Source organism: Volvox carteri (assembly GCF_000143455.1).
Source record: "Volvox carteri f. nagariensis unplaced genomic scaffold VOLCAscaffold_1, whole genome shotgun sequence".
Classification (NCBI taxonomy): Eukaryota; Viridiplantae; Chlorophyta; class Chlorophyceae; order Chlamydomonadales; family Volvocaceae; genus Volvox; species Volvox carteri.
In genome coordinates this window covers 1039532-1061588 of record NW_003307545.1, presented here as the reverse complement: position 1 = coordinate 1061588, position 22057 = coordinate 1039532, and the positions used below count along the sequence as shown (strand labels likewise).

The 22057-nt window shown below is 58.0% G+C and overlaps 1 protein-coding gene across 1 annotated transcript in view; it reads right to left on the bottom strand.

The window, feature by feature from the left end:
• Positions 1-249: 249 nt before the first annotated feature.
• Positions 250-22057, bottom strand: part of VOLCADRAFT_102645 (uncharacterized protein) — a 22682-nt gene continuing 874 nt past the window's right edge. The window contains exons 3-42 of the mRNA XM_002945624.1: positions 21816-21908; positions 21240-21377; positions 20493-20714; positions 20035-20159; positions 19619-19673; positions 18803-18966; positions 18456-18526; positions 17917-18019; positions 17239-17599; positions 16679-16893; positions 16317-16371; positions 15888-16022; positions 15428-15693; positions 15108-15198; positions 14429-14702; positions 13859-13970; positions 13432-13540; positions 12964-13081; positions 12538-12644; positions 12022-12156; positions 11474-11581; positions 10949-11011; positions 10308-10422; positions 9647-9828; positions 9021-9134; positions 8406-8555; positions 7632-8096; positions 6930-7184; positions 6658-6771; positions 5975-6201; positions 5605-5781; positions 5185-5294; positions 4519-4839; positions 3920-4204; positions 3173-3368; positions 2615-2763; positions 2206-2382; positions 1657-1781; positions 1212-1461; positions 250-725 (exon numbers count right to left, since the gene is read on the bottom strand). Of these exons, the coding sequence (XP_002945670.1) occupies positions 412-725; positions 1212-1461; positions 1657-1781; positions 2206-2382; positions 2615-2763; positions 3173-3368; positions 3920-4204; positions 4519-4839; positions 5185-5294; positions 5605-5781; positions 5975-6201; positions 6658-6771; positions 6930-7184; positions 7632-8096; positions 8406-8555; positions 9021-9134; positions 9647-9828; positions 10308-10422; positions 10949-11011; positions 11474-11581; positions 12022-12156; positions 12538-12644; positions 12964-13081; positions 13432-13540; positions 13859-13970; positions 14429-14702; positions 15108-15198; positions 15428-15693; positions 15888-16022; positions 16317-16371; positions 16679-16893; positions 17239-17599; positions 17917-18019; positions 18456-18526; positions 18803-18966; positions 19619-19673; positions 20035-20159; positions 20493-20714; positions 21240-21377; positions 21816-21821 (6759 nt within the window). The 5' untranslated portion in view covers positions 21822-21908 and the 3' untranslated portion in view covers positions 250-411. The remainder of the gene's footprint in view (positions 726-1211; positions 1462-1656; positions 1782-2205; positions 2383-2614; positions 2764-3172; positions 3369-3919; positions 4205-4518; positions 4840-5184; positions 5295-5604; positions 5782-5974; positions 6202-6657; positions 6772-6929; positions 7185-7631; positions 8097-8405; positions 8556-9020; positions 9135-9646; positions 9829-10307; positions 10423-10948; positions 11012-11473; positions 11582-12021; positions 12157-12537; positions 12645-12963; positions 13082-13431; positions 13541-13858; positions 13971-14428; positions 14703-15107; positions 15199-15427; positions 15694-15887; positions 16023-16316; positions 16372-16678; positions 16894-17238; positions 17600-17916; positions 18020-18455; positions 18527-18802; positions 18967-19618; positions 19674-20034; positions 20160-20492; positions 20715-21239; positions 21378-21815; positions 21909-22057) is intronic.

The following is a 22057-nucleotide window of genomic DNA, read 5'->3' as shown; positions in this document are numbered from 1 at the left end:
TCTATCGCCCACACACGTACCAAGCAGCACGACAGCATACATACATATATACATTCGTACACATACACACACATGTATACACTCACACGTGCATCACAAGACGTCATTCAATACTCCTTATAAGCCCACGGCAGTAGCTGCCCTGGCTAACATAAGGCTCGGAAGCAGCACATGGAGCAAAAAAAGCGCCGTCAGGCACATACGTACATAAAGTCAAGTAGGGAACATCAGCATTTCTTCATTCGGCTTCGGAATTATATATAATTACCTTCTTTTTGTCAATTTCATGTAAAATTAATACCCACATCCTTCATTCTCACTTCCTCGCAGCTCTTACTCATAATATTATTATAAATTATAAGTATGTAATTTCATATAAGAATTTATATGACTGATTATTCATAATTTTAACTATGAATAAAAACCCATTCGGCCGCCCATCGAAGGCGTCATCGCCGGCGCCGGCGCGGACGTCGTCGCCACCAGCACCCTCTGCCAGTTGACCTTCTTATCGATCCAGTTGTGGCAGTTGAACACGTACCGAGAGCCCGAGGGCAGGTGCACCACCTCCGCGCCGCGCAGGTGCCAGGTGGCGAACACACCAGCCCCCGTGGTACCCACACGCATCTGCAGCAGCTCTCCCAGGAAGGGAAGCCGCGGGTAGATGAAGGTGTCGGAGGAGCCACGGGCGAATTGCTGCGGGTTGGCGGTGACCATGACGGTGCCTGCGAGTGTGGGTGCGAGTGTGGGTGTGGGTGCGAGTGTGGGTGCGAGTGTGGGTGCGAGTGTGGGTGTGGGTGCGAGTGTGGGTGCGAGTGTGGGTGCGAGTGTGGGTGTGGGTGTGGACGTCGGTGTGTGGGGGGTGTGGAGAGGAGGGTTTCGGCGGCCAAGACCGACGGGCTGAGTGGCTGAGTGGTTGACAACAGAAGTCAGATGAGGCGTAGCGGCCCCGTAATACCCCCCGTGCAAAACACATAGACATAGACACATAGACATACAGACACACACACAAAAAGACACGCAAACACCGAGACCCATACAATCTACGATACATTTTCACAGAAGCACATAGCCTGTAGCTTGCCCAGGCCGCCTGCCCACCCCACAAGCGTTGTATCTCCACTACAGCGCATCGAAACGGTTATGTCGACATGCTCTCTGGGCCCCTGCCCTCCCTCCCTCCCCTTCCCTCAAACCCCCCGCCCTCCTACCTGAGGAGCCGTACTCCCCAATCAGCTCGAAAAACACACCAGCACCCGTTCCCGCCATACACACGTTGCTGGTGTGCAAAGTGATCTTGTAACCCGAGCCGCCGCCCCCTGCCCCCCCCGCCAGCTTGCGAGCCAGGCCCGCAGCGGCGGCTGGGTCCAGCAGCCCCTCCCGCGGGGACACGGTAACGTGGGCGGTGGCGGTGCCGTCTGCCAGCGTGCCCGCGTTGGCCAGGGAGGGGCCGGTGTTGCTCTGGAGGGCCCGGGATGTAGGGGTCGGGAGTGGAAGGAGGGATGGAGGTAGCGGGGTAATTAAAGCATGCCGGGTTTTAAGAGGTGGAATCGGCTCAAGAGGTGACAATGCCCTAAATGATATCGCTTCCTTTCCCTCACACCGCCTTCCCTTGGGGCCCCTCCTCACAAGCCAACTACGGGAGGTAGCACCCACCATCGCGGTGAGCAGGCGGCGTGTGAATCCGTCTCCCTTGTTCTTGGCTAGCCAGCTGTCGGACAGGAAGTAGGCTGATGCCCCGGTGGCTAGGTTGGTCACTCGGACCCAGGATAGGAACCAGGCTGTGGAGGGGAAAGGAGGGAGGAAGGGAGAGAGGTAGGGGAGGGGAGAAGGGATTGAGTTTTCGGTTCATCATCATACCTCCTCCTGCCTCTATGTCCCTCTGTCTCATCACGCGTGTGCATATGCCTACATGTCTACATGTACGTCTGTCTTGTCTTCATACGTGCGGCCCCCGGGGCTGTGTAGGGCCCCCGGGTAGCTGCACCCATACCCCGTGTACCCTGCAAACCATTTACCCATACCCAAGCTACATAAGGTGGTGTTCGAGGGCTGCTGCTAGGGAACCTGCTGGTCCTCATCACCTCCCCCACATCTCAATTGCAACACCAGCACGAGCAGCCAAAGAGCAATCGCGGGAGGTGCCAAGGGGGAACGGATCCCTAACTACATCAATCTTACCCGCCCACACCCACACCCACCCACCGGATCCCGCGCCGCTGTCATCGTGGCCGATATCAATCTGCCGGATGTCGCCCGTGTCTTGCAGTCCCCGCAATGTGAACACATCTAGCTGGTTGCGACGGAAGGGCTTGGTCGCACACACGTCGCCACACACGCCGCCGCTGCCTTCCGTACCGTCGTACTTGAGCTCCACGCGGCCTGGAAGGAGAGGCGAAGCCATCATGGGGTCATCATCCCAGGGAGACGAGACGTGAAGTGAAGTGACTTGACGTGATGTGATGTGTGATGTGGGGAACCCCCCAGGCCAAGCTAAACCCTCCCCCCCTTCCCAGTGGTCCGTTCTGTTTTTCTTACACTCTTTCCTTGGCAGCAGCTTCACTCGTTCGTGGTTCGTCTTTCCCCCTACCCGCCACTACCGCCCACCGCTCACCTGTGGAACCCAGCTCTCCGAATATGTTGATGCTGATCTTGGCGTTGGTTCCCGCCCCGAACGTGTCCCCCGTCTGCACCTCCACTCGGTAGTCGCATGGCAGGGGCGTCCACAGGTGCAGCAGGGCGGGAACACCCGGATACAGCGGACTGCAAAAGGGGGGGGGGTAGCGGGCAGCAGGAGGGAGATGGGTAGGAAGGGACGAGGAAGGGGGACAGCAGGTGGCGCCGGGAGGGAGGGGTGCAGGGAAGTGCGGAGAGGAGCTACACGCCTGGGACATACACAGCTCAACTCACTCAACAGCGGGAACCCGGCTATACCACCACAGTAATACAATACCGTCATATAAACACGCACACGCACACGTACACACACCCTTTTAACAACCACACCAACAAGGGAAATGGTGCCAGGATGTACGATAGTAGTTTCGGTTCGGTTCGGGGGAAGGACCTTTCCTTCCCCAGAAGTGGATGGTGGCCAAAAATCCATATGGTACGTACAGTGTGATCATGACCGCCACGACAACTATGACCAACCCACCGATCAACAACTCACCCTTCCGGCACGAACACAGCCTTCTCTCCGGTCGTCTCGTTGTGCACTTTGACGTAGCGAACCTCCCACGGCGCGCTGCCCGCATGCACCAGCTCCAGCTGCCGCATTGGACCCACCATCGGCAACCCCGCCAGACCAAACTCCTCCACGCGGGCGGGCTGGAATCCGTCGGAAGGCATCTCGAGCAGTTGCCGCCCTGCGACGGCGGGTTCAGCAAACAGTTGGCGGTGGTTGTCGTTCGTTGGCAGTCGTTCGTTGTTGGTTTGATGGTGAAGTACGGATCCTGCTACACCCAATAGCTGGACCGCCCATGTGAACCCCTCGTCGCCTTCCCCTGCCTTGCCTTCGTGCGGTTCCATCAACCCCCCTCCGCTTCTAAACACCCCACAACAGAAACAAAATTTCTGACCCGCCCCGCAATCCACGTATACATATACATGTATACCCCTCCCCGCCCTAGCCTCATACATCCTGGAGGTCCGCCCCTTCTCTGCCCCCACCCAATTCCCTCCTCCTGTCCAGTCCCCTCCAAACCCCCTCCTCACTACTCCCGTTCTCCCCTCTCTCCGGGTCTATACCTAGGACTGTGTCACTTCTTTCCGTCATGACGGGTTCCGAACTTCTACTACGACGTATTTCAGATTTGGAGGTGTGCCAGACCCCTGTGGCGGTGTTGTCCTTTTCTTTTTGAAAAGGCTTTTGTAGCAGCCTCCAACTCCGGGCCCCCTTCCTCCCCCTCCCCCTCACCCTCACCCGTGTGGTCCTCGGCTCCGATGATGTCCACCATGACTTGACCATCCACCATGGCCCCCTCCGGACCCAGACCAGTAGCCAGCTCCAGACGGTAGTTGGCCTTGCCCTCACCGGCAGCCGCCATGGTGGCGGTGGTGGGACCCTCAGAGCCGGTACCGCCTCCGCCGGGTCCGCCCATACCGGCCATGTTTTCGTCGAACATGGACGGTGCCGTGGTGCGGCTGGTGCCGTTCTTGGAGTCCAGCCAGGCGTTGTTGAAGTTGAAGATGTAGCGCTCGCCTGGGGGTTAGGAATGGGGAATGGGGAGAATATGTAAGGAGTCAGGAATAGGAGGTGGGGCCAGGAGGCGAGCAGGAGGGGCACAAGAGGGAGGGGAGCAGGAGAAGGGGGGGGGAGGAAGGGGCAAGGAGAGGTTGGAGAGAGAGGAGGAGAGGGAGAGGGTGAGAGGGAGTTTCCTCGTCAGGGTCCTGCTTCTCCTTCTAGGGTCCTCAGGCTCTAGGTCCCACCCGTCACCCGTCACTGTCCTCTCCCTTCCCTGCCTTCAGCGCCGCGCGGTCCGGGTAGGGCTTTTCGTCCTGGGTTTTACCCTCCACAACTCCCCCACACCTCCCCCGACATCGTCCCCCGTCGTCCTCCGGCCCCTTCCCCCTCGTCCTTCCCTGAGCTCGTGCCTGTGTTCATGTTCTCGAGCTCCACTCGCGACAGGCACCAAGCCGCTCCGAAACCCTTGTTATTGTGGCCGATGGTGAGCGCCTGAATGCGGCCCAGCTGCGGCGTGGTGAGACTGAAGGTGTCGGTGGAGCCGGTCTCGAAGGCCTCCTTGGGGGCAGGCAGAGTGTAGGGCCCGAAGGTGCCCTGGTCGCCGTGCAGCGTCACGAACACGTCCGCATCGGTGCCGGCGCCGCGCTCGTTGGCTGGGGCCCCCAGGGGGCAGGGAGGGTTTTGGGGGTTTAGCGGTGAACGGGTCGCGAGGGAAAGGAGAGTCGGAGCCTCCCCAAAAAAACAAAACCGACACACATGTACACACACGTATACACACCTACAGACGCGTATAGCGAGGCACTTGTCGTGTGGCCAATGTCCGGCCCGATGTCACTGAGGTACGATGAAAGGACATAACCACCCATGCATGCATGCGCGCACACAAACGCTACTAGTACTCTTCTTATCGCGGCTCAGCATGTCTCCTAGCGCCACCATCACCACCACTATCACCGGCAGCACTATCACCGGCCGCACTATCACCACCACCGCCTCACCTGTGACAACGATCAGTCGCCAGTTGACCGCGTTGTCGCCGGGGGCGGCTCCCCTGCTGGGGTACAGGTCCCGCTCGATGGCGCCATCGTCCTCCGCACGGTCAAACCACCTGACACACAATGGGGGTGTGCGTGATGCACAAGTTGGTAGTTGGAAGTTGGATCCCCAACCTGGTCGCCGACCCGGCCGCCAACCTGACCGCTAAGGAAAGCCCTCCCATCTCATAAAGTAGTAGTAGGTGTGGTAGTGGTAGTGGGTGTGGGTGTGGGTGTGGTGAGTTATTCGCAGCTCTGGTCCGGCACCGGCAGGGTACTACTGGTAGTGCTGCCACTGCCTACCTAGCTCCCCCGCTAAGCCTCACCAGCCCCGACCACAGCCCCACAGCCCCCCAGCAGAGGCCTGTCCCCACCCAGCCGCACCTGTTCACGTCGAACACCACCATCTGGCCCGTGGTGAGGTTCTCCACCACCACACGCTGCAGGTGCCAGCCCGCACCCAGGCCGGTGCCGTCGTGGCCGATGCGGATTTTGCGCAGGTTGCCCACGTTCTTGTCCTCGAACAGGAACACGTCCGTGTTGCCGCGCTCGAAATCGTTCCTGGGCGGCGGCGGTAGTGAGGTGCCAGGGTGTCATGAGAGGGTAGGTATCAGGTGCGTGTTTGGGCCGGGTTGGGGACTTCCAAGTCGGGATCGGACGTCAGGACGTGAGGACATGAGCGCACCAGGTCAGACCCGATACACACACATATATTTTCCTCCCTCATCCCCCCCATGTTGCGCCCGCCACTCACTTCCCCGGGTTGTCCAGCTTGATTCGGCCCGTCTCCCCCTCCTCCCCGAACAGCTGGATGAACACGTTGGCATCCGTGCCCGCACCCCGCAGGTTGGAGGTGGTGATGCTGACGCGGTAACGCGCCTTGAAAGAACGCGGGTCCCTGTACGATACCGGCAGCCGGCGGCGGATGAGGCCGTCGTCCTCCTTGGTGTCGAGCCAGCGACCGCAAGGGAAGTAGTAGATCTGAAGGGGATGAGGTGTGGGGAGGTGTGGGGAGGTGGGGGTGGGGTGGGGTGGTGGGGGTGGGGGTGGGGGAGGGGGTTGAGGGGGACAAATGTTCAAGGGGTGGAATGTCGGGGAGGGGGAAGGGTCAGGAGGAGGACCCATGTGCTGGTGCTGGTGCTGGTGCTGGTGCTGGTGCTGGTGCTGGTGCTGGTGCTGGTGCTGGTGCTGGTGCTGGTGCTGGTGCTGGTGCTGGTGCTGGTGCTGGTCATGGTCGGAGGAGAACTGTTGTTCTGCCATGGATGGCACTTTAAGTTATTTACCACGGGATGCGTCCTTGCGTCCTTTCCCTTCGTTACCTAGGAACTCCGGCGCCCTGCACACGCATACACACACATCTGGCAACTAACCCCTCCGCCGTCCCCACGCGACGCCGCTCTCGCTGCCACTTGCCTTGCCGGTGGCGCTGCTGTGCACCTCCACAAAGTCCAGGTGCCATCCCGCTCCGAAACCTGAACCGTCATGCCAGATTTCCAACTCCGTCAGGTCGCCCAGGTCCGGCATCTTGAAAGCAAAGGTGTCCGATTTTCCCTGTCCATATGCACGTACAAGTATATGAATACAGAACAAAGAAGATAACGAAAGAGAGAGATTACGACACGCACCTAGCTATGACCAACATGTCTGACCATTAGAGGTCCGGTATAATTGTAAACTAACTGCTAACCGCCAACCGCCAGTCGTTTTACCTGCTCAAACAAATTACCCTTGCCCTTGAGCTCCCGTACGCCACTGCGGCTCTTGGTGCCGTACATCTCGATACACACGTTGGCGTCGGTTCCCGCGCCCTTGATGTCGGATGTGTGTGTAGTGACCGTGTAAGTGACCAGGGCGGCCCGTGGGTCGGTGTCGGAAGCCGACAAAATCCGCTCCAGCCCCGACTTCTTATCCAGCCACTGGCCGCAGTAGAAGTACCAGGTGCGCTTTCGGGCCTTATTGGTAATCTATTTATGCGACGGGCGCGACAGTGTGGCAGGTATAGGGCGGGAGAAGCAAAGCGCGAGGGTGGAGGAGCACGGGGGGGAGGGGATAAAGGTGGGTGACAGGCCACGGAGGGGACAGGAGGTTAGAAAGAAGACGCGACAAAGGGAGAGGGGGGGGAAAGCGAGTGTCAGGGAGGACTGGTGCGGAGGGGGGAAATGGTTATTGGGACGCTAGTAGAAAGACGAAAGGGGGCCGGCGGGTATGGCAAAGTCTAGAAGCTCGACGGCGCCTCTTCAAACGCCTCTTCAAACGTGTACCAGAGGGCCAATCCGCCCGACAGCTGACTCCTGTCATGTCCGGAGAAGTGCGGAGAACCCGATTCCATTTCACCTTTTCCCACATCACCTCAGATCACGCAAAAAGGGCATACCTCCCGCAACCCCCAACAAGATGCAGTGTACACCCACAATGACGATTTCGCAGTGCCAGGCCGCTCCGAAACCCTTATTGTCGTGGTACAACCGGATCTTTTGCAGATCGCCGCAATCCGGAGCCCGAACGTTGAACACGTCGGTATCGCCCGCTTCAAAATTATTCTTCGGGTTGTCAAGTCGTAAAGGTCCCGCCTCGCCTTCCGTGCCGTACATCTGGACGTACACGTTGGCGTCGGTGCCCGCTCCAGGTATGTCTGACGTCACCACAACAATTTCGTAATCCACGTTCAGGTCTGGTACGTCGCCGGGGAAGAGATCTCGCTCGATTTGGAAATCTTCGTCTGATTTGCTGAACCAACGGTTGGCGGGGAAGATGCGGTGTTCGCCAGTCTTGAGGTTGGTCACCTCCACGCGGTTGAGGTGCCAGGCGGGCCCTATGCCCGAATTGTCGTGGCCGATACGGATCTTCTTCATCGGGCCCACATCGCGGCCGGCAATCTGATCAGGTGGGTATCAGATGATTTAGCGGCAGAGGACGGGTTTGGGTTTGGGTTGGGGGGCAATGCGGGGGGCCGGAGGGTGAAGTACGTCCCGCGGTGTCCATGCAGATACGGTAACCGGGGTAAACACCGGCAGGGGAACCCGGGGATCCGGTCGGTGTGTTTTTCCAGTGGGCCATTCGTTCCCACCCCAATTACCCAATAACCCAAGCCGCAGCTTGCTGCCACCCAGTTCCTTGTCAAGTTCACACGGTACAGGCGACTTATAGACGGCCCCCGCCCCGCCCCGCCCCGCCCTAAGACCCACTGTGAAGGTGTCCGACTGGGCTCGTTCGAAGTCGTTGCCCTTGTTGTTAAGCAGTGTGCGGCCCGTGCTGGTGCCGTTGACTCCGAAGATGTCGATGAACACGTTGGCGTCGGTGCCCGCACCCGCCCGGTCGCTGGTAACCACCAGCACCTGAAGAGGGAAGGGTGGCGGGGTGAGGTGAGGTGAGGTGAGGTGAGGTGAGGTGAGGTGAGGTGAGGTGAGGTGAGGTGAGGTGAGGTGAGGTGAGGTGAGGTGAGGTGAGGTGAGGTGAGGTGAGGTGAGGTGAGGTGAGGTGAGGTGAGGTGAGGTGAGGTGAGGTGAGGTGAGGTGAGGTGAGGTGAGGTGAGGTGAGGTGAGGTCACGGCCAAATCCAACCCCAACCCCTACTGCTACTGAAGAGCGTAGGCGTAACGCCTGCGGCAAGGCCTCGTGTCCGTTCGACTCCCCAATCCCTGACACATGCCCACCCTCCGAACACCCCTTGTAGTTGGTTCTTCTTTGGGTTCTTTGGGTTTTTTGTACACTATATGCTGCATGCATCAATGGCAAGTTTACGAAAATCCAGCTGGTGAAGAAGTTACTGTAATCCAACTAACATTATCCCCCTTTCCCCACCTTGTAGTTGGTTCTCTTGTTGGCAGGGTTCTCCAGGGACGCCGGCAGCACCCGCTCCAGGCGGCAGTCCTCCTCCGTAGAGCTCAGCCAGGCGTTGCAGTCAAAATACCAGGTCTGCGGAAAGGGGGGGAGAGGGAGGGGCGTTCGCGTGAGAAGGTGGATCGTCGGGGTGTGTGTGAGGGGAGACGAACCACGAACGAGTGAAGCTGAAGCTGAAGCTGATGCTGTAAAAGGGGGTGATGGGAGCAAAAGAAGAAGAGGAGAAGACAGGTGCGCACACTTCAGTTGCGATGTCGGAGGTCGGTGGGAGGGTCCATATTTTGACGTTTCGTTACATCACCCAATTGATCCCATTTATTGAGTAGAGATGGCAACTATTGCCGTGGCGTCTGTCTGTGGTGGCCCTAACATCACCACTGATTTACCCACCCACAACGAAGTCATGTCCAAGTTCATAGCTCCCACTTAAATACATACCGCTATACACATATATATATATACTTCCCAAACCCTGCAACCCGTCTCACCCCGCACCTCCTCACCATCCCCGCACACCGCTTCCCCCCTCATCCCCCTCATCCCCCCCATCCCCCTCATCCCCCCCATCCCCTGTTCCCCGTCCGCACCACTCCGGTTGCGCTGTCGAATGCCTCGATGTACTCCAGGTGCCATGACGACCCCAGGCCAGTGTCGTCATGCCCCACCAGCATCTCCCGCAGGGGGCCCAGATGGCGGCATGTGACGGTGAAGTCGTCCAGGCAATTGCGCTCGAAGTTATTGAGCTTGCGGTTCTTCAGGAACGTCTTGCCTGTGTGTGTGTGTATGGTGGGTGTAGTGGGGCATATCTGTATTACGGGGTGGGGGGGGGGATTGTGCTGGGCTGGGCGGGGTGATCGATTTAAAGAAAGTTGACTGTTGTGTTGTTGTGAGAAATGGGGCCGGTCCGTGTGCTTCACGAATGTTCGCAGCTAGCATTGTTTTGTCAAGGCTTGTACATGGCTGGAGGGCAAACGGGTTTTAAACTTTGGTTTTAGCGAGGAGACGCGTTTATGTGTGGGGGAGCACGTGTGGGGGAGCACGGAGGCACGTACGGCATCGGTACCCCAGCCCAACCGATCCGACCAACCCCGTGACCCCCCCCCTCCCTACCCGGTTATAAAGGCCGACGAGAGTACCTCTTCCATTGAACCATGATGATGATTTCCCCACCCCCTCTTTGCCCTCCCCGCCCTCTCTCTCTCCCCCGTCCCCCCCCCCCCCCCACACAACCCCCCTAATTCCCCCCACCTGTGGACCCCAGCTCCCCCCGCAGGTCGATGTACACGTTGGCGTCAGTTCCCGCACCGGGCCGGTCGCTGGTCTTGACTCGCAGCTTGTACGTCACCCGGCTGTTGCGGGGGTCCTGGGACGGTACGCATGTGCAGTGCAGTGCAGTGCAGTGCGTGGGTGGGTGAGGTGCAACAGAAAGGGAGCAACTCTTTTTTAAAACTATTTTCGATTTTTTTAAGATATTTTATTCTTTGGCTCTTATCTGTTTGTTTATTTTCAAACATATCTTTAAGTGCTTATTTAAAGATCATGAATGTAACAGAATTAATAAAAAATAAAGTATATCACAAGATTTTTGATAAAAGACAAGGCTACGACGACGACGACGACGACGATGATGGATAAGAAGCATGGTGCGGGTGAAAAGAACGACGGAACGGGAACAGTGACCCACCGGACGCCCGCACGTAAGCAGCAGCAGCGCACGTGCCACGTCCCCTGCCGCGGCTCCCCTTCCCCTCAAACCTTCCGCTTCCTCTTCCTCTTCCTCCTCCTCCTCCAGTTTCGCCTGGGCCTCTGCGCCCTTCCCTCCCTCCCTCCCTCCCTCCCTCCCTATTCTTTCTCGCCCCTGTTCTTGCCTGCAGTGATGCCTCCAGTACTCGCTCCGTGCGGCCATCTCCCTCCTTGGTGTCCAGCCACTGATTGCACTCGAAGTACCAGGTCTGGGAAATGGGTGAAGGCGTATTTGCCGAGGTAGGTGGGGCAAGCAGCTCAGAGCAGGGAAGCGTTAGGTGGTAGAGAAGGAAGGTTGGGAGGGCACGGGAAGGCAGAAAAACAGATCCCTAACGATGCAATACGCGTATGTATGTGTGTATGGAAGAAAGGAAGGGCACTAAAGGCGAAGTGCAGCATAAGCAGAACAAAGTGAAGTCACTCGTGTGTGTGCGCGTGTGATTGTGTGTGTTTAAATCGAACTTAGCCGGGTAGATCTAAAGGTTGCGTGTGAGAATGTGCGTGTACACCCACATATGCGCACTCACATATTCACTCACATACATACGTACACACGTACCTGGTTCGTTCACATACATACACATACATACATACGTACACACGTACCTGGTTCGTTCACATACATACGTACACACGTACACACGTACCTGGTTCGTGGCGGGGTCGGTCACCTCGGCCTGCTCCAGGTGCCACCCGGGCCCTATGCCGGTGTTATCGTGGCCGATTACCATCTCCCGCAGACCGCCCAAATCCTCAGCCTTGACCTCGAACTCGTCAGACTGCATTGATAAATAAAATAGGATGATGTCGCCGCAGGGACAGGCAACAAGAAAAGTATCCATAGCACAGTACCAGATACGCAAGGGGGAGGTGGAGGGGGACAATGGCAAAGAGCGAGGAGGGGCGGAGAGGGCCGCAAGCGCGGGGAGGTGTGGGTTGAGTGGGTGAGGGAAAGACAAGAGGGGGGGGATGAGCGCGATGGATGGGATTCAACAGCCCGTCTGGGCCCAAACACCATACAGTATATGAAACGCCTCCCCCAAACAAAGCAGAGTCGCTGTAACCTGACCTGCCCACGCAACTCCGCCCTCTAAGCCAGTTCGGTGTGGTGTGGTGTGGTGTGGTGTGGTGTGGTGTGGTGTGGTGTGGTGTGGTGTGGGACACACACATATACAAACGCATATCTGATACACGATGCCCCGACCGTATCCAGCCGTACCTTGCCCCTTTCAAAGCAGTTGACCGCCCGGCTCCGGAGCTGATGACGTGGAGTGCCCCCCCGAGTGCCTCGCAGCTCGCAGTACACGTTGGCGTCCGTACCGGCTCCCGGGAGGTCCGAGGTACGAACCACCACCTATACACAAAACAACACACACGCAGCCAGGTAGGGTAGGGGGAAGGAAGGGAGCGTGAGAAGGACGCGGGAGGTAAAAGGAAGGACGAAGGTATCGACTTCGTTATGGGAATACATGGCTTAGAACTACACAGCAAAAAATGAATAAATGTACACGACGGGAAGTATGGGCTGGGCTGGGCTGGGCTGGGCGGAAGGCAGGTCCAAGCGCAAGTCATTGCAGAGGTCAGCATTCCTTCCTACAGATCTGCTTACATACGACGTGCTTACAACGACGACACGCTGTACACGACGTTTCACAAATTCATAGGTTCACCTTGCGATTTTCGTGTACGTTCTTATTACATCCTCGCGTGCTTCCCTGCCGTACGTCGTACCTACCTTGTATGTCTTCTGGTCGGCTTTGGGGTCCCGTAGCCCCGCCTTTATCTCCGCCATGGGGTTGGAGGGGCCCAGCCAGTTGCAGAACTGGAAGTAGTACTTCTCACCTGGAAATAATGGGAACCCGAAAACATTGAAGGGCCGGACAGGGCAGGGGAAGGAAATGCGGAAGAAAGTGCGGGAATGAAGGAAAGAAGGAAGGAAAGAAAGAAGGAAGGAAGGAAAGAAGGGAGCTTCTGCCCGTTAAAACAGGCCACCTCAAAGCTGACGGCAACATGAACACGTTTTCGCTTCTCTCATAGCACAGTTTTACCAGTTAAAAACGCTTCACATATATACGCACATCCATATACGCACGCCCACATCCACCCAGCCACCCCACCAACAAGCTTTCATACATACCGCCTCTTATATAGCAGCTCTCACCTGTGGGTGCCGTGACCACGATCATGTCCAGATGCCACGGCTTTCCTTTGCCGTCATGCCACACGCGCACAGACCTCAAGGGTCCCAAAGGCTGGCACACCACCTTGAAGTCATCCACCTGCGGCCGTGGTGCAGGGTAGCAGGGCAGTAGGGGTGGGGCGGACGTTGAACAGAGGAGTAACGGGGGGGATGTTATTGAGGTTGGAGTCGGGATTGGGGAGCACACACATTGAGGGGACAGTGAGACAGTCCGGAGAGTGAGAAATCTTGATGGAGCTATGACGGACATCGCGCTGAACTTTCCTCCTCCTGCTTCCCTCCTCTTACCACCGCCCGCTCCTTTCCTGCCGTATCTTCTCTTCTTTTCTCCTCTTGCTTTCCTCTTGCTTTCCTCTTGCTTCCTCTCCTCCTCCTGCTTCCCTCCTCTTACCACCACCCGCCCAGCCAGTCCCCCCGCCAGCCGCACACCTGCGCCCTCTCGAACGTGTCCTTGCTGGTGTCAATAAGCGCCTGACGGCCACTGGTCAGCTCGTCACCGACCAGCTCAATCCATACACCCGCATCAGTGCCCGCGTTCCTGAGCAAGCATGGGGGGGAACGGGGAGCGGGGGATGGACGGCACCAAGGTGAGGTGTTGGGGAGATGCAAACCAAAAAAAAGCCCTCACGACGCAGCCCTCACCACGGCAGGACAGTAATGAAGCACACACAAAATGGTATCGCAGGGCTTCTAGCACACGGAACGGCTCATAATGTAGGTATTGTTTCGCAGCGCTGCGTGGTAGAATTCGCAGCGTGGTGTATGGCACGATTAGATAGCCAGATGCGGCTCCGTGGCACCGAACCATCTGACAGATTTCAACGTTGAATGCAACGCTGCAAGACGACTGACTCACTTGATATCGGATGTGTGGACCTGAACCAGGTACTCCACTCGGCCGACCCGTGGGTCTCTCAAGCCGGCAGGGATGCGGATCTCCAGACCGGTTTCGGGGCCCAGCCACATGCCTAGGAAGAGGGGGGCAGCGGAAGGGAAGAGAAGAAGGTAAAATCGGCCACCGGCACGCAACCATGAAACCAATCGCAATGGATTTGGCTTCAGTTCGTTCAGTCGGTTGATCGAAAATGGTGCAGGGAGGCGCTCTCTCAAGAGCTACAACCACATGTTGGCGTTTGACAGACGACAAACCTCCCTGCCACAGCCTGGCCTGGCCTGACCTCCAAAACACATCTTGCTTGGCCATATCAGGAGCACGCTCCCCTCTCTTTTCACCTCCCAGCTCCCCGCCCTTTCAAACTCTCTATCCGTCCACTTAGCCCCCTGTCCCGCAATCACATCACCCCCCGACACAGCACACACCCATTTCCTCCCCGCACCCCCCACCCCCCACCCATAGGCCGCTGGTGGGCGCCCACCGCCCCCTACTGCCTACCGCCCTCCGTATCCCCCCTCCCCCGCAACCTACCTGCCACGAAGTACGTGAGGGGTATGTTCTCGGAGGCCAGGTCCGCAAAGTCCATGAACCAGGTGGGCTTGCGACTGGTGCCGTCACTGCGAACCAGCAGGAACAACGGCCGGCCCACATCGGGCAGCATCAGCTCGAAGGTATCCACCTGGGCTCGCTCAAAGGTGTCGTAGTTGGCCACCAGGGGCACGTAGCCGCTCTCCCCGCGGTCGCCCTGAAGGTTGATGCTGATGTTGGCGTCCGTGCCGGCGTTCTTCAAATCACCCGTGTACACCTGTCCGCGCGCGTGAAGGAGTGCACGTGCATGTGCATGTACGTGTGCACGTTTGTACGTGTGTCAGGAGAGCGCGGACGGGGACGGAGGGGAAGCCATACACAGAAAAAAAACACAAAACAAACTGCTGGATTCGGCCGAGCAGGGGGAAGGGTATTATTGTTTTTTTAGAGGGTGCAAACACGGACGGGGGCGGAGGAAGCCCGTGTCGTGCCGTGATGTGTAGTGCAGGGTTTTGGACAGACCTGCGTGGGTTTGGCTGTGTGTTCAGGCCAGGTCGAGTGCGCAACTCTAGGCCGAATAAAGCCCCACGGGTTGTATCCCCTACGTGTAGGTGGGTACAGCCATGCTTTCAAATCGAAAAAAAAGAACTGGACGGGCAACCAACAACCACTCTACCCTCACCCGAAGTGTGTACGGTATCTTGACCGCCTCGTCCGTACGCTTGCCCGGGTAGAGCTCCTTCACGAAGCCGGCGTCCTTGTCAAACCAGGCCCTGACGCATGCACATGCCACGGCGCCACAGACAGACGACAGCGCGGAATTCATATGCAAGAAGCACGTTTGCGAGGCGGGGAAACGGGGAAAAAGAATGGGGGGAAAGGGAAAGGGTTGGGTGGACTTGCGGGAAACCCTAAGTCGGGGGCGAGACAATATCCCGCCCAAAATCCCCAAATCCCGTCCACCCAACCCGAAGTCGAACCTCCACCACCTCACCCACCTACCTGCACGGAAAGTACACCGCCGCCTCCGGGTCCGTTACTGCAGGATCCCGCCAGACATCGATGTGGTGCAGGTGCCACAGCGGTCGCATGCCGCTGCCGTCGCACGTGACCCGCAGACACAGCAGCTCTCCCAAATCGAGGGCATCCAGGATGAAGGTATCCGTGGCGCCACGCTCGAAGGCCGCAGGGTTGTCCAGATGTACGGGGCCCAGCTGGCCTGCTGCGCCGATGAGTTCCAGGTATACCTTGCTCTCAGTACCAGCACCCTGGCGGTCGGGTTGAGAGAGGGGTCGCGGATTTGGACTTGAGAGCATGGTATCCGTGAAAGGAAAGAAGTAGTTCGTGAATAGCAACGGTTGCGAAGGGGAGAAACAGGAGGAGGAGGAACAGGTGAACAGGTCCTGGTCCTGGTTATGTTCCTCCACGCCGTGCTAAAAAGTATTTTTCGAGAGACACGTACTTTGATGTCCGACGTCGTGACGGCCACCTTGTAATGTACGATTGGCGGCAGGTCGCCGCCTGGCAGCAGCTCGACGGCTGGGTGTACGGCACGGTCGGGGTCTTGAAGCCAGCGGTTGCAGATAAACACGGTGGTCTGGGTGGTGAGAGGGTGCCACGGGGGGGTTTGGAGACGTGATACACCAGTATCAGCGCCACACGAAGGGGAGTACGAGGAGGAGGAGGGAGTGCAAACGGCTGTAAGAGGTGTTCATGGATCGCAGATAGAAGGCGGTGTCCCCGTCAGCCTGTGAGCCCTTTGACACGAAACACACCGCCTCAGGCGGTCTCACACCCTAACGCCCCGGTCTAACAAACAACCCCCCACGTATGCATGCACGCACAAGCGCACAAGCACACACACACGGGGCCGTTTCTCCGTCTGCCGCACCTCCGGCTCCTCTGGGTGTGTGCTGGTGACCACCACCTTGAGCAGAAACCAGGCCCTGTCCGTAGCGAGACGGTGGCGTAGTGGGAGAGGCCGGGGGTTTAAAAGGTTTAGAGGCCGGGGGTTCGCAGGCGGAATAGGGTGCGGGCGGACTGATAGGGAATAGGAGAGGTTCGGATGATGAAGGGTCACGTGGGATGGAAAAGGGTGGTCACGCGGCTCGGATATGTATATTATATTTTCATAATTACTTTATTTTATTTTTCATAAAGTTAACTTTTTCTTGTTTTTATATTTCCACATATCATATCATATCGTATTACATTCCGCCATTCCTTTCCCCCCACTCCCAGGTGGACACTCACGGGTTCTTTCCAGTGTTGTCGTGAGACACCAGCATCCGCCGTAGCTTGCCCAGCCGCCGCATGCGGAACGTGAAAGCGTCGATGCCGCCGCGCTCAAACGCCTCCAGTGCCGCGTCCACACGCACCCGCCCGCTGTCGCCACGCTCGCCCGTGAGCACGAAGCTGACGGTGGCGTCAGTGCCCGCGCCACGCACATCGCCTGTGTGGAACTCCAGCTGCAGGATGGGCCAGCAGCGACAGCATGAGGAAATTTTGATTTGCGCTATCTACACGGAGCGCAATTTCCGTTGTGTGCTAATGTACTGCGTCATGACACACGGCATGCACACGTATGGCGCGGGCATGACGGCTCGCATGGCACATTCCCTTTTCCCCCCTCCCCTTTTCCTGCTGAGTTCGGATTCTGGCACAAGGGATGGATATACACCGGCATTAAAATAACTTTTCTCCTCTCCCCACGGAGACATGGAGCAGTATACATTAGCAACACAGGATTGTCAAAATATTGTTATTGTATACTGTTCCACATTTTTATCCGACCCACGGATAGATGGTCTTACCCGGTAGTCCGTCATCTCCAACCGGGGGTCTTCACCACCAGGCTTCAACGTGCGCTGCAGCACCCCCTCCGGTGCGCCGCTATCCGGGTCGGGATGGCCCAGACCGATCCACTTATTGCACACGAAGCGCGTAATCGGTGGCGGCGGTGGCGGCGAAGGCGACGGCCGCGACGGTGAGGGGGGGAACAGGGCGGCAAGCCGACCTCGCACCGGCGACTTGTCGTCCTCGTCTTCCTCGTGTAGGTGTGGGTCCGGCTCCTCCACAACTTCCACCATCATGAGGTGCCAGTCGGGACTGTCGCCCTTGTTGTTGTGGCCGATAGTCAGGGCGCGCAGCTTGCCCACGTAGGGCAGCTCAAGCCTGGTTGTGTGAGTGAGAGAGAGTGTATGTGTGTGTGTGTTGTGTGTGTGTGTGTGTGTGTGAGAGAGAGTGAGTGTGTGTGTGAGAGAGAGAGAGAGTGTGTGTGTGTGTATGCGTGTGAGTGGTTGGATGGATGGGGGATCAAGGCCGGGCAGTGGATACCCCCACACCAGCGCGACAGTCATGCTTCATTCCCACATCCGCTCGTTCGCAACCCCATCACATGTTCGCGACCCATGTGTTAACTTACCCACGTGCACGCCCTTCCTCTCACTTTTTCCTCCTCTCTGCCCCAACCCTTAGCACGCCCCTCTTACCTGAACACGTCGGCCTGGCCCCGCTCAAAGTGCTCCAGCTGGGAAGGAAGGACCGTGGCGGGCGTGTCGCCGTGCTCGCCGTGCAGTACGACAAACACGTCGGCTGGTGGGCAGTGGCAGAAGATGGGTGGAAGCAAAGAGGGCAAAGACGTGCAGATTTTGTGGCAGATTCAAAAACCTTTATCCTTCATCCCCCTAACCGGGAATTCCCCCCCTCTTTTGGACCTTGGATCTCGAGCCCCCTGGACAGAAAGGTCCATTAGATGCCAATGCCAACTGCACGTTCTCGCAGAATCCCAGGAAAAAAAACAGAAAAAACACAGTATACCCCGGAAAAACGATCAGCATGCACGAATCTCCAAACGCAACGCACAAACCCTGAGACGGTATGCGTACCACAGGAACAACAACAACAACAACAACAGCAGCAGCAGCAGCAGCAGCAGGAGCACCTTAACAAGCGTGTGGCGCTGCAGACAGCTGGCTGGCTAACGCTCGTCCCTCAGTGCCCCTCGGGGCCCCCAACCGGTGGTCCTTACCGTCCGTCCCTGCGCCCCGGATGTCACTGGTGTACACGTAGAACACGTAGGCGGCCATACGCAGCAGGGAGCTACGGGGAAACGAGGGCGGCCCGAGACAACAACCAGGGGGTTAGCACGGGGTTGGATGGGAAACAGGGGGAAGGGAGGGCGGGGTGGAGAAGGGTGGGCGGAATGGGTGAGTTGTGGCTGGCTGTGAGTAATGGCTGGCTCATACATCCTCCCTGCCGCGTTGCCACTCACCAGCTCCGTTTCTACTATACCCCCTTTCCCGTGCTCGCCTTCTCTTCGAACATTTCAGGCAGACAGGCAAGTACCCAGCCCAGTCATCACATGCCCGCACTCACTCCGCCGCCTGCAGGGTTCTCTCCAGGGCTCCGTCGCCCACCCGCGTGTCGAACCACATGCGGCAGGGGAACAGGTACGTGACGTTGGTCTTTAGGTTGGTCACCGTTACGTGGTCCAGGTGCCAGCTGGCGCCCTGGCCCGTGTTGTCGTGGCCGATGGTGATCTGCGTAGTGGCAGCGGGGAAGAAGGGGGAGGCGACGAAGGCAGAGGCGGTGAAGTAAGTGGCGGTGGCGGCAGCGGCGAAAAGGGTTAGCAACACATACATACATACATATATGCATACAAGTTCAGGCACTACTGGTAACGCACACACCGATGCCCCCGGAGGTTCCAGGATCGAGACCTGTCAGGGTCGAAAATCCATACTTCCCATGGTGGAAGGTAAGAATGCCCCTAGTCGATGGGCGGTGATGACCGGGGATAAAGTTGACCTAGGAGCTGACCAGGAATGAAGTTTAGCCACCGTTGATCCGGCGAATTCAGTTGGGTGCCGGTGGTGGGTGCTGAACCAGAGCGATCCACTGAGACGTCGGCTAGGGTGACTGGATGAGGGTGCCCCGAAATACCGGGGAAGGCAGGGTTTCGCCGGCTAGCGGCCACGGGTGAAGATATGCCCCCCTGTCCCACACATCATACATACTTACATACATGCACCCCTCTTAACTCTACCCACTTCACCCCCTGCTGACTACCCTCCCCATCAACTCGCGTGCTTCCTCAGCTCCGCAGCTCCACTCTCACTCATGCAGGCCACCCCACCCCACCCCAAGTCACCAAGAAGTCCCTCCAGGGGGGGCCCGCACACAAAACCCTACCTCCAACAAGTCACCCAGGTCCTCGTCGTCGATGATGAAGTCGTTCACCATGCCCCTGACCAAAGACAAGGAAAGGCGGAGGAAAGAGGTAAAGGCAGGTGAAGCGGGCCAAGGTGAAGTGAGGGGGCCGCCCTGGAACGATCTAAAACCACGGGCCTAAGGAACGTGAAAATGCGACGTCGGGGGAACAGGCAGCCCACCCCCCCATATCACCCAGATCTCAGCGTCGGTATATTGTCCACCCAGATCTCACCGCCATACCGCGTGAAATACGCGCCATGTAGGTGCGTGGGCTACGCGATCCGAAGTCCCCACAACCCCAAACCACACAACCAACAGCAGCACCCGGAGGCAACGGAGGTTGTATGTACCAGGCGAGGTTGCAACGTGCGGTCGCCACACACATGCGCGCTCACCGCTCGAAGTCGTCAGCTCCGCTGGACAGAATGTGCCGGGCGCCGTCACCCAACGTGCCGTGCATGATGAAGTGCACGTTGGCGTCGGTGCCGGCGCCGCGGATGTCGGAGGTGTACGTCACCACCTGGCGGATGAGTCAGCGAGGCGGTGTTCCGACAGCGTGTGTTGACCGCGGCCGTGGCAAGAAGCCGGCACGAAGAACGACAGCAAACATTGCGGGGTGGAGGTGCACGGTTAAGGCCATCGGAAAATAAGGCAATCCACACGCGAGCACACACATACAGAAGTGGACGATACAGCGGCAAAGCAGGCAGGAACGTAAGGAGGCAATTAGGCGGAGCAGAGTGCGTACACATGTCTATGAGCTCATAAAGACAGCCACGCATCCAACCCGCAGAGATACACACACGCACACAAGCACATAGAGAGACGCCCAAAAACGCGCAAGTCCAATCACCTTGTACTGGATGTAGGGCGTCGCATGTCCTGCGAAAAGTATTCGGCTGATCCGGCAGTCGTCCAGGTGTGTGGAGAACCAGCGCTGGCAGGGAAACACGGTCCAGTTGATGGCGCCCTTCTTGCGGATGCGGATGTACTCCAGGAACCAGTCGGGACGGCGGCCGGTGTTGTCGTGCCACACCTTGATGCGCTTAGGCAAGCCCACGTTGCGACAGGGAATCTGCGGGTGAGTTGTTGATGTTGTTTATAGAGTTATATTGTTGGCGGTGGTGGTGGTGGTGATGGCGTGATGGAACACACGGTTTTGCATTTCTGAAAGCTACCAGGTTTCGCCAGGTGTGTTGACGAGCGCCGAAATATGCTCCGAGCAAGTTAAGTTACGGGGGGAAGTGGTGCGCGCAGGTCACGCCACCAACCGCCTCCATCATCTCCAGCCGTTTGCATGCTGGTTTGCATCCGGGCCTCATTCGAATCACCTCGCACATACGTTTCCTCTCCATCCCCGGCCCCCTAAAGCCATGCTCCAGGCCACGCCCTAACATCCCATTCCCACCCCAGGCTTTCTTTTCCTAAACCACAGAAGCAACTCATGGCCCATTCTCTCCCTCCCGCCCTCTCTCGGCCTCCTCCCCTGCGGCGACACGCTGGGGAACGTCGGCAGTTGGACGTCGGCAGCTGTCTCTTTGAGTTTGGTAGCACCATGTACTGCAGGTTTCCCCTTCCCCCGGCGGGTCCCGCAGCATACCAGGAAGAGGTCCAGTGCACCCCGGCCAAATGGCTTGACGTGCGTGTCCTTGTCCAGCAGTCGCAGCTCCCCGGAGGTATGCCCCTCCTCGTGGGGGTCGTACATCTCCAGGTACACGCGCGCATCGGTCGAGGCGCCCTGGTCGCGGGGAAGGGGGAAGACGAAGACGAACCACAGACGAGTGAAGGAGGGAAAGGGGTTTCGGGCAAGGTGTTCGAGTCGGGAGGCGGGGACAGGGGAGAAGGCAAAATCAATAACAAGTCAGATGTTACCTGGGTGTTATCAACGCTGATTAGCAAAACATGCTCCCGTAGTGGGAAGCCGGGAGTGGAGCGGATATTGGGTGTTGGGACGACTAAAGCGTCCCCAAGTCCTTCGTGTATGTAACACCAGGCAAAGAGTACTCAGGGAGATGTCAAGGGAGCTGAACCCTTCTTACAGTATACCCAAGGATTCCACACACATTCCATCCACCCTAAGATGTATCTCCAGCCTAGAAGGCTTAGAAGGCAGCGCATGTTGCCCCGCTCTTCCCAGCAAGGTACGTTCCTCCCGCCCCGCTCTTCCCAGCTCTACCTTCATCTTGCCGGTCTTGACCTCCACCTCGTAAATGGCCGTGTCCGCGTTGCGCTGCTCTAAGTAGCGATTGCGGGCCTTCTCCTCCAGCCACTGCCTGGGGTTCGGAAGGGTGCCGGAAGAGTGCCGGAAGGATAGGGTGATGGCGACTTCATCAATCGCTGCCTGCCATTTCCGCTACCATTCGGCCAAGCCAAGACCATTTGGCAGTATCGGCGAGTAGGAAAGTTGAATACCAAACC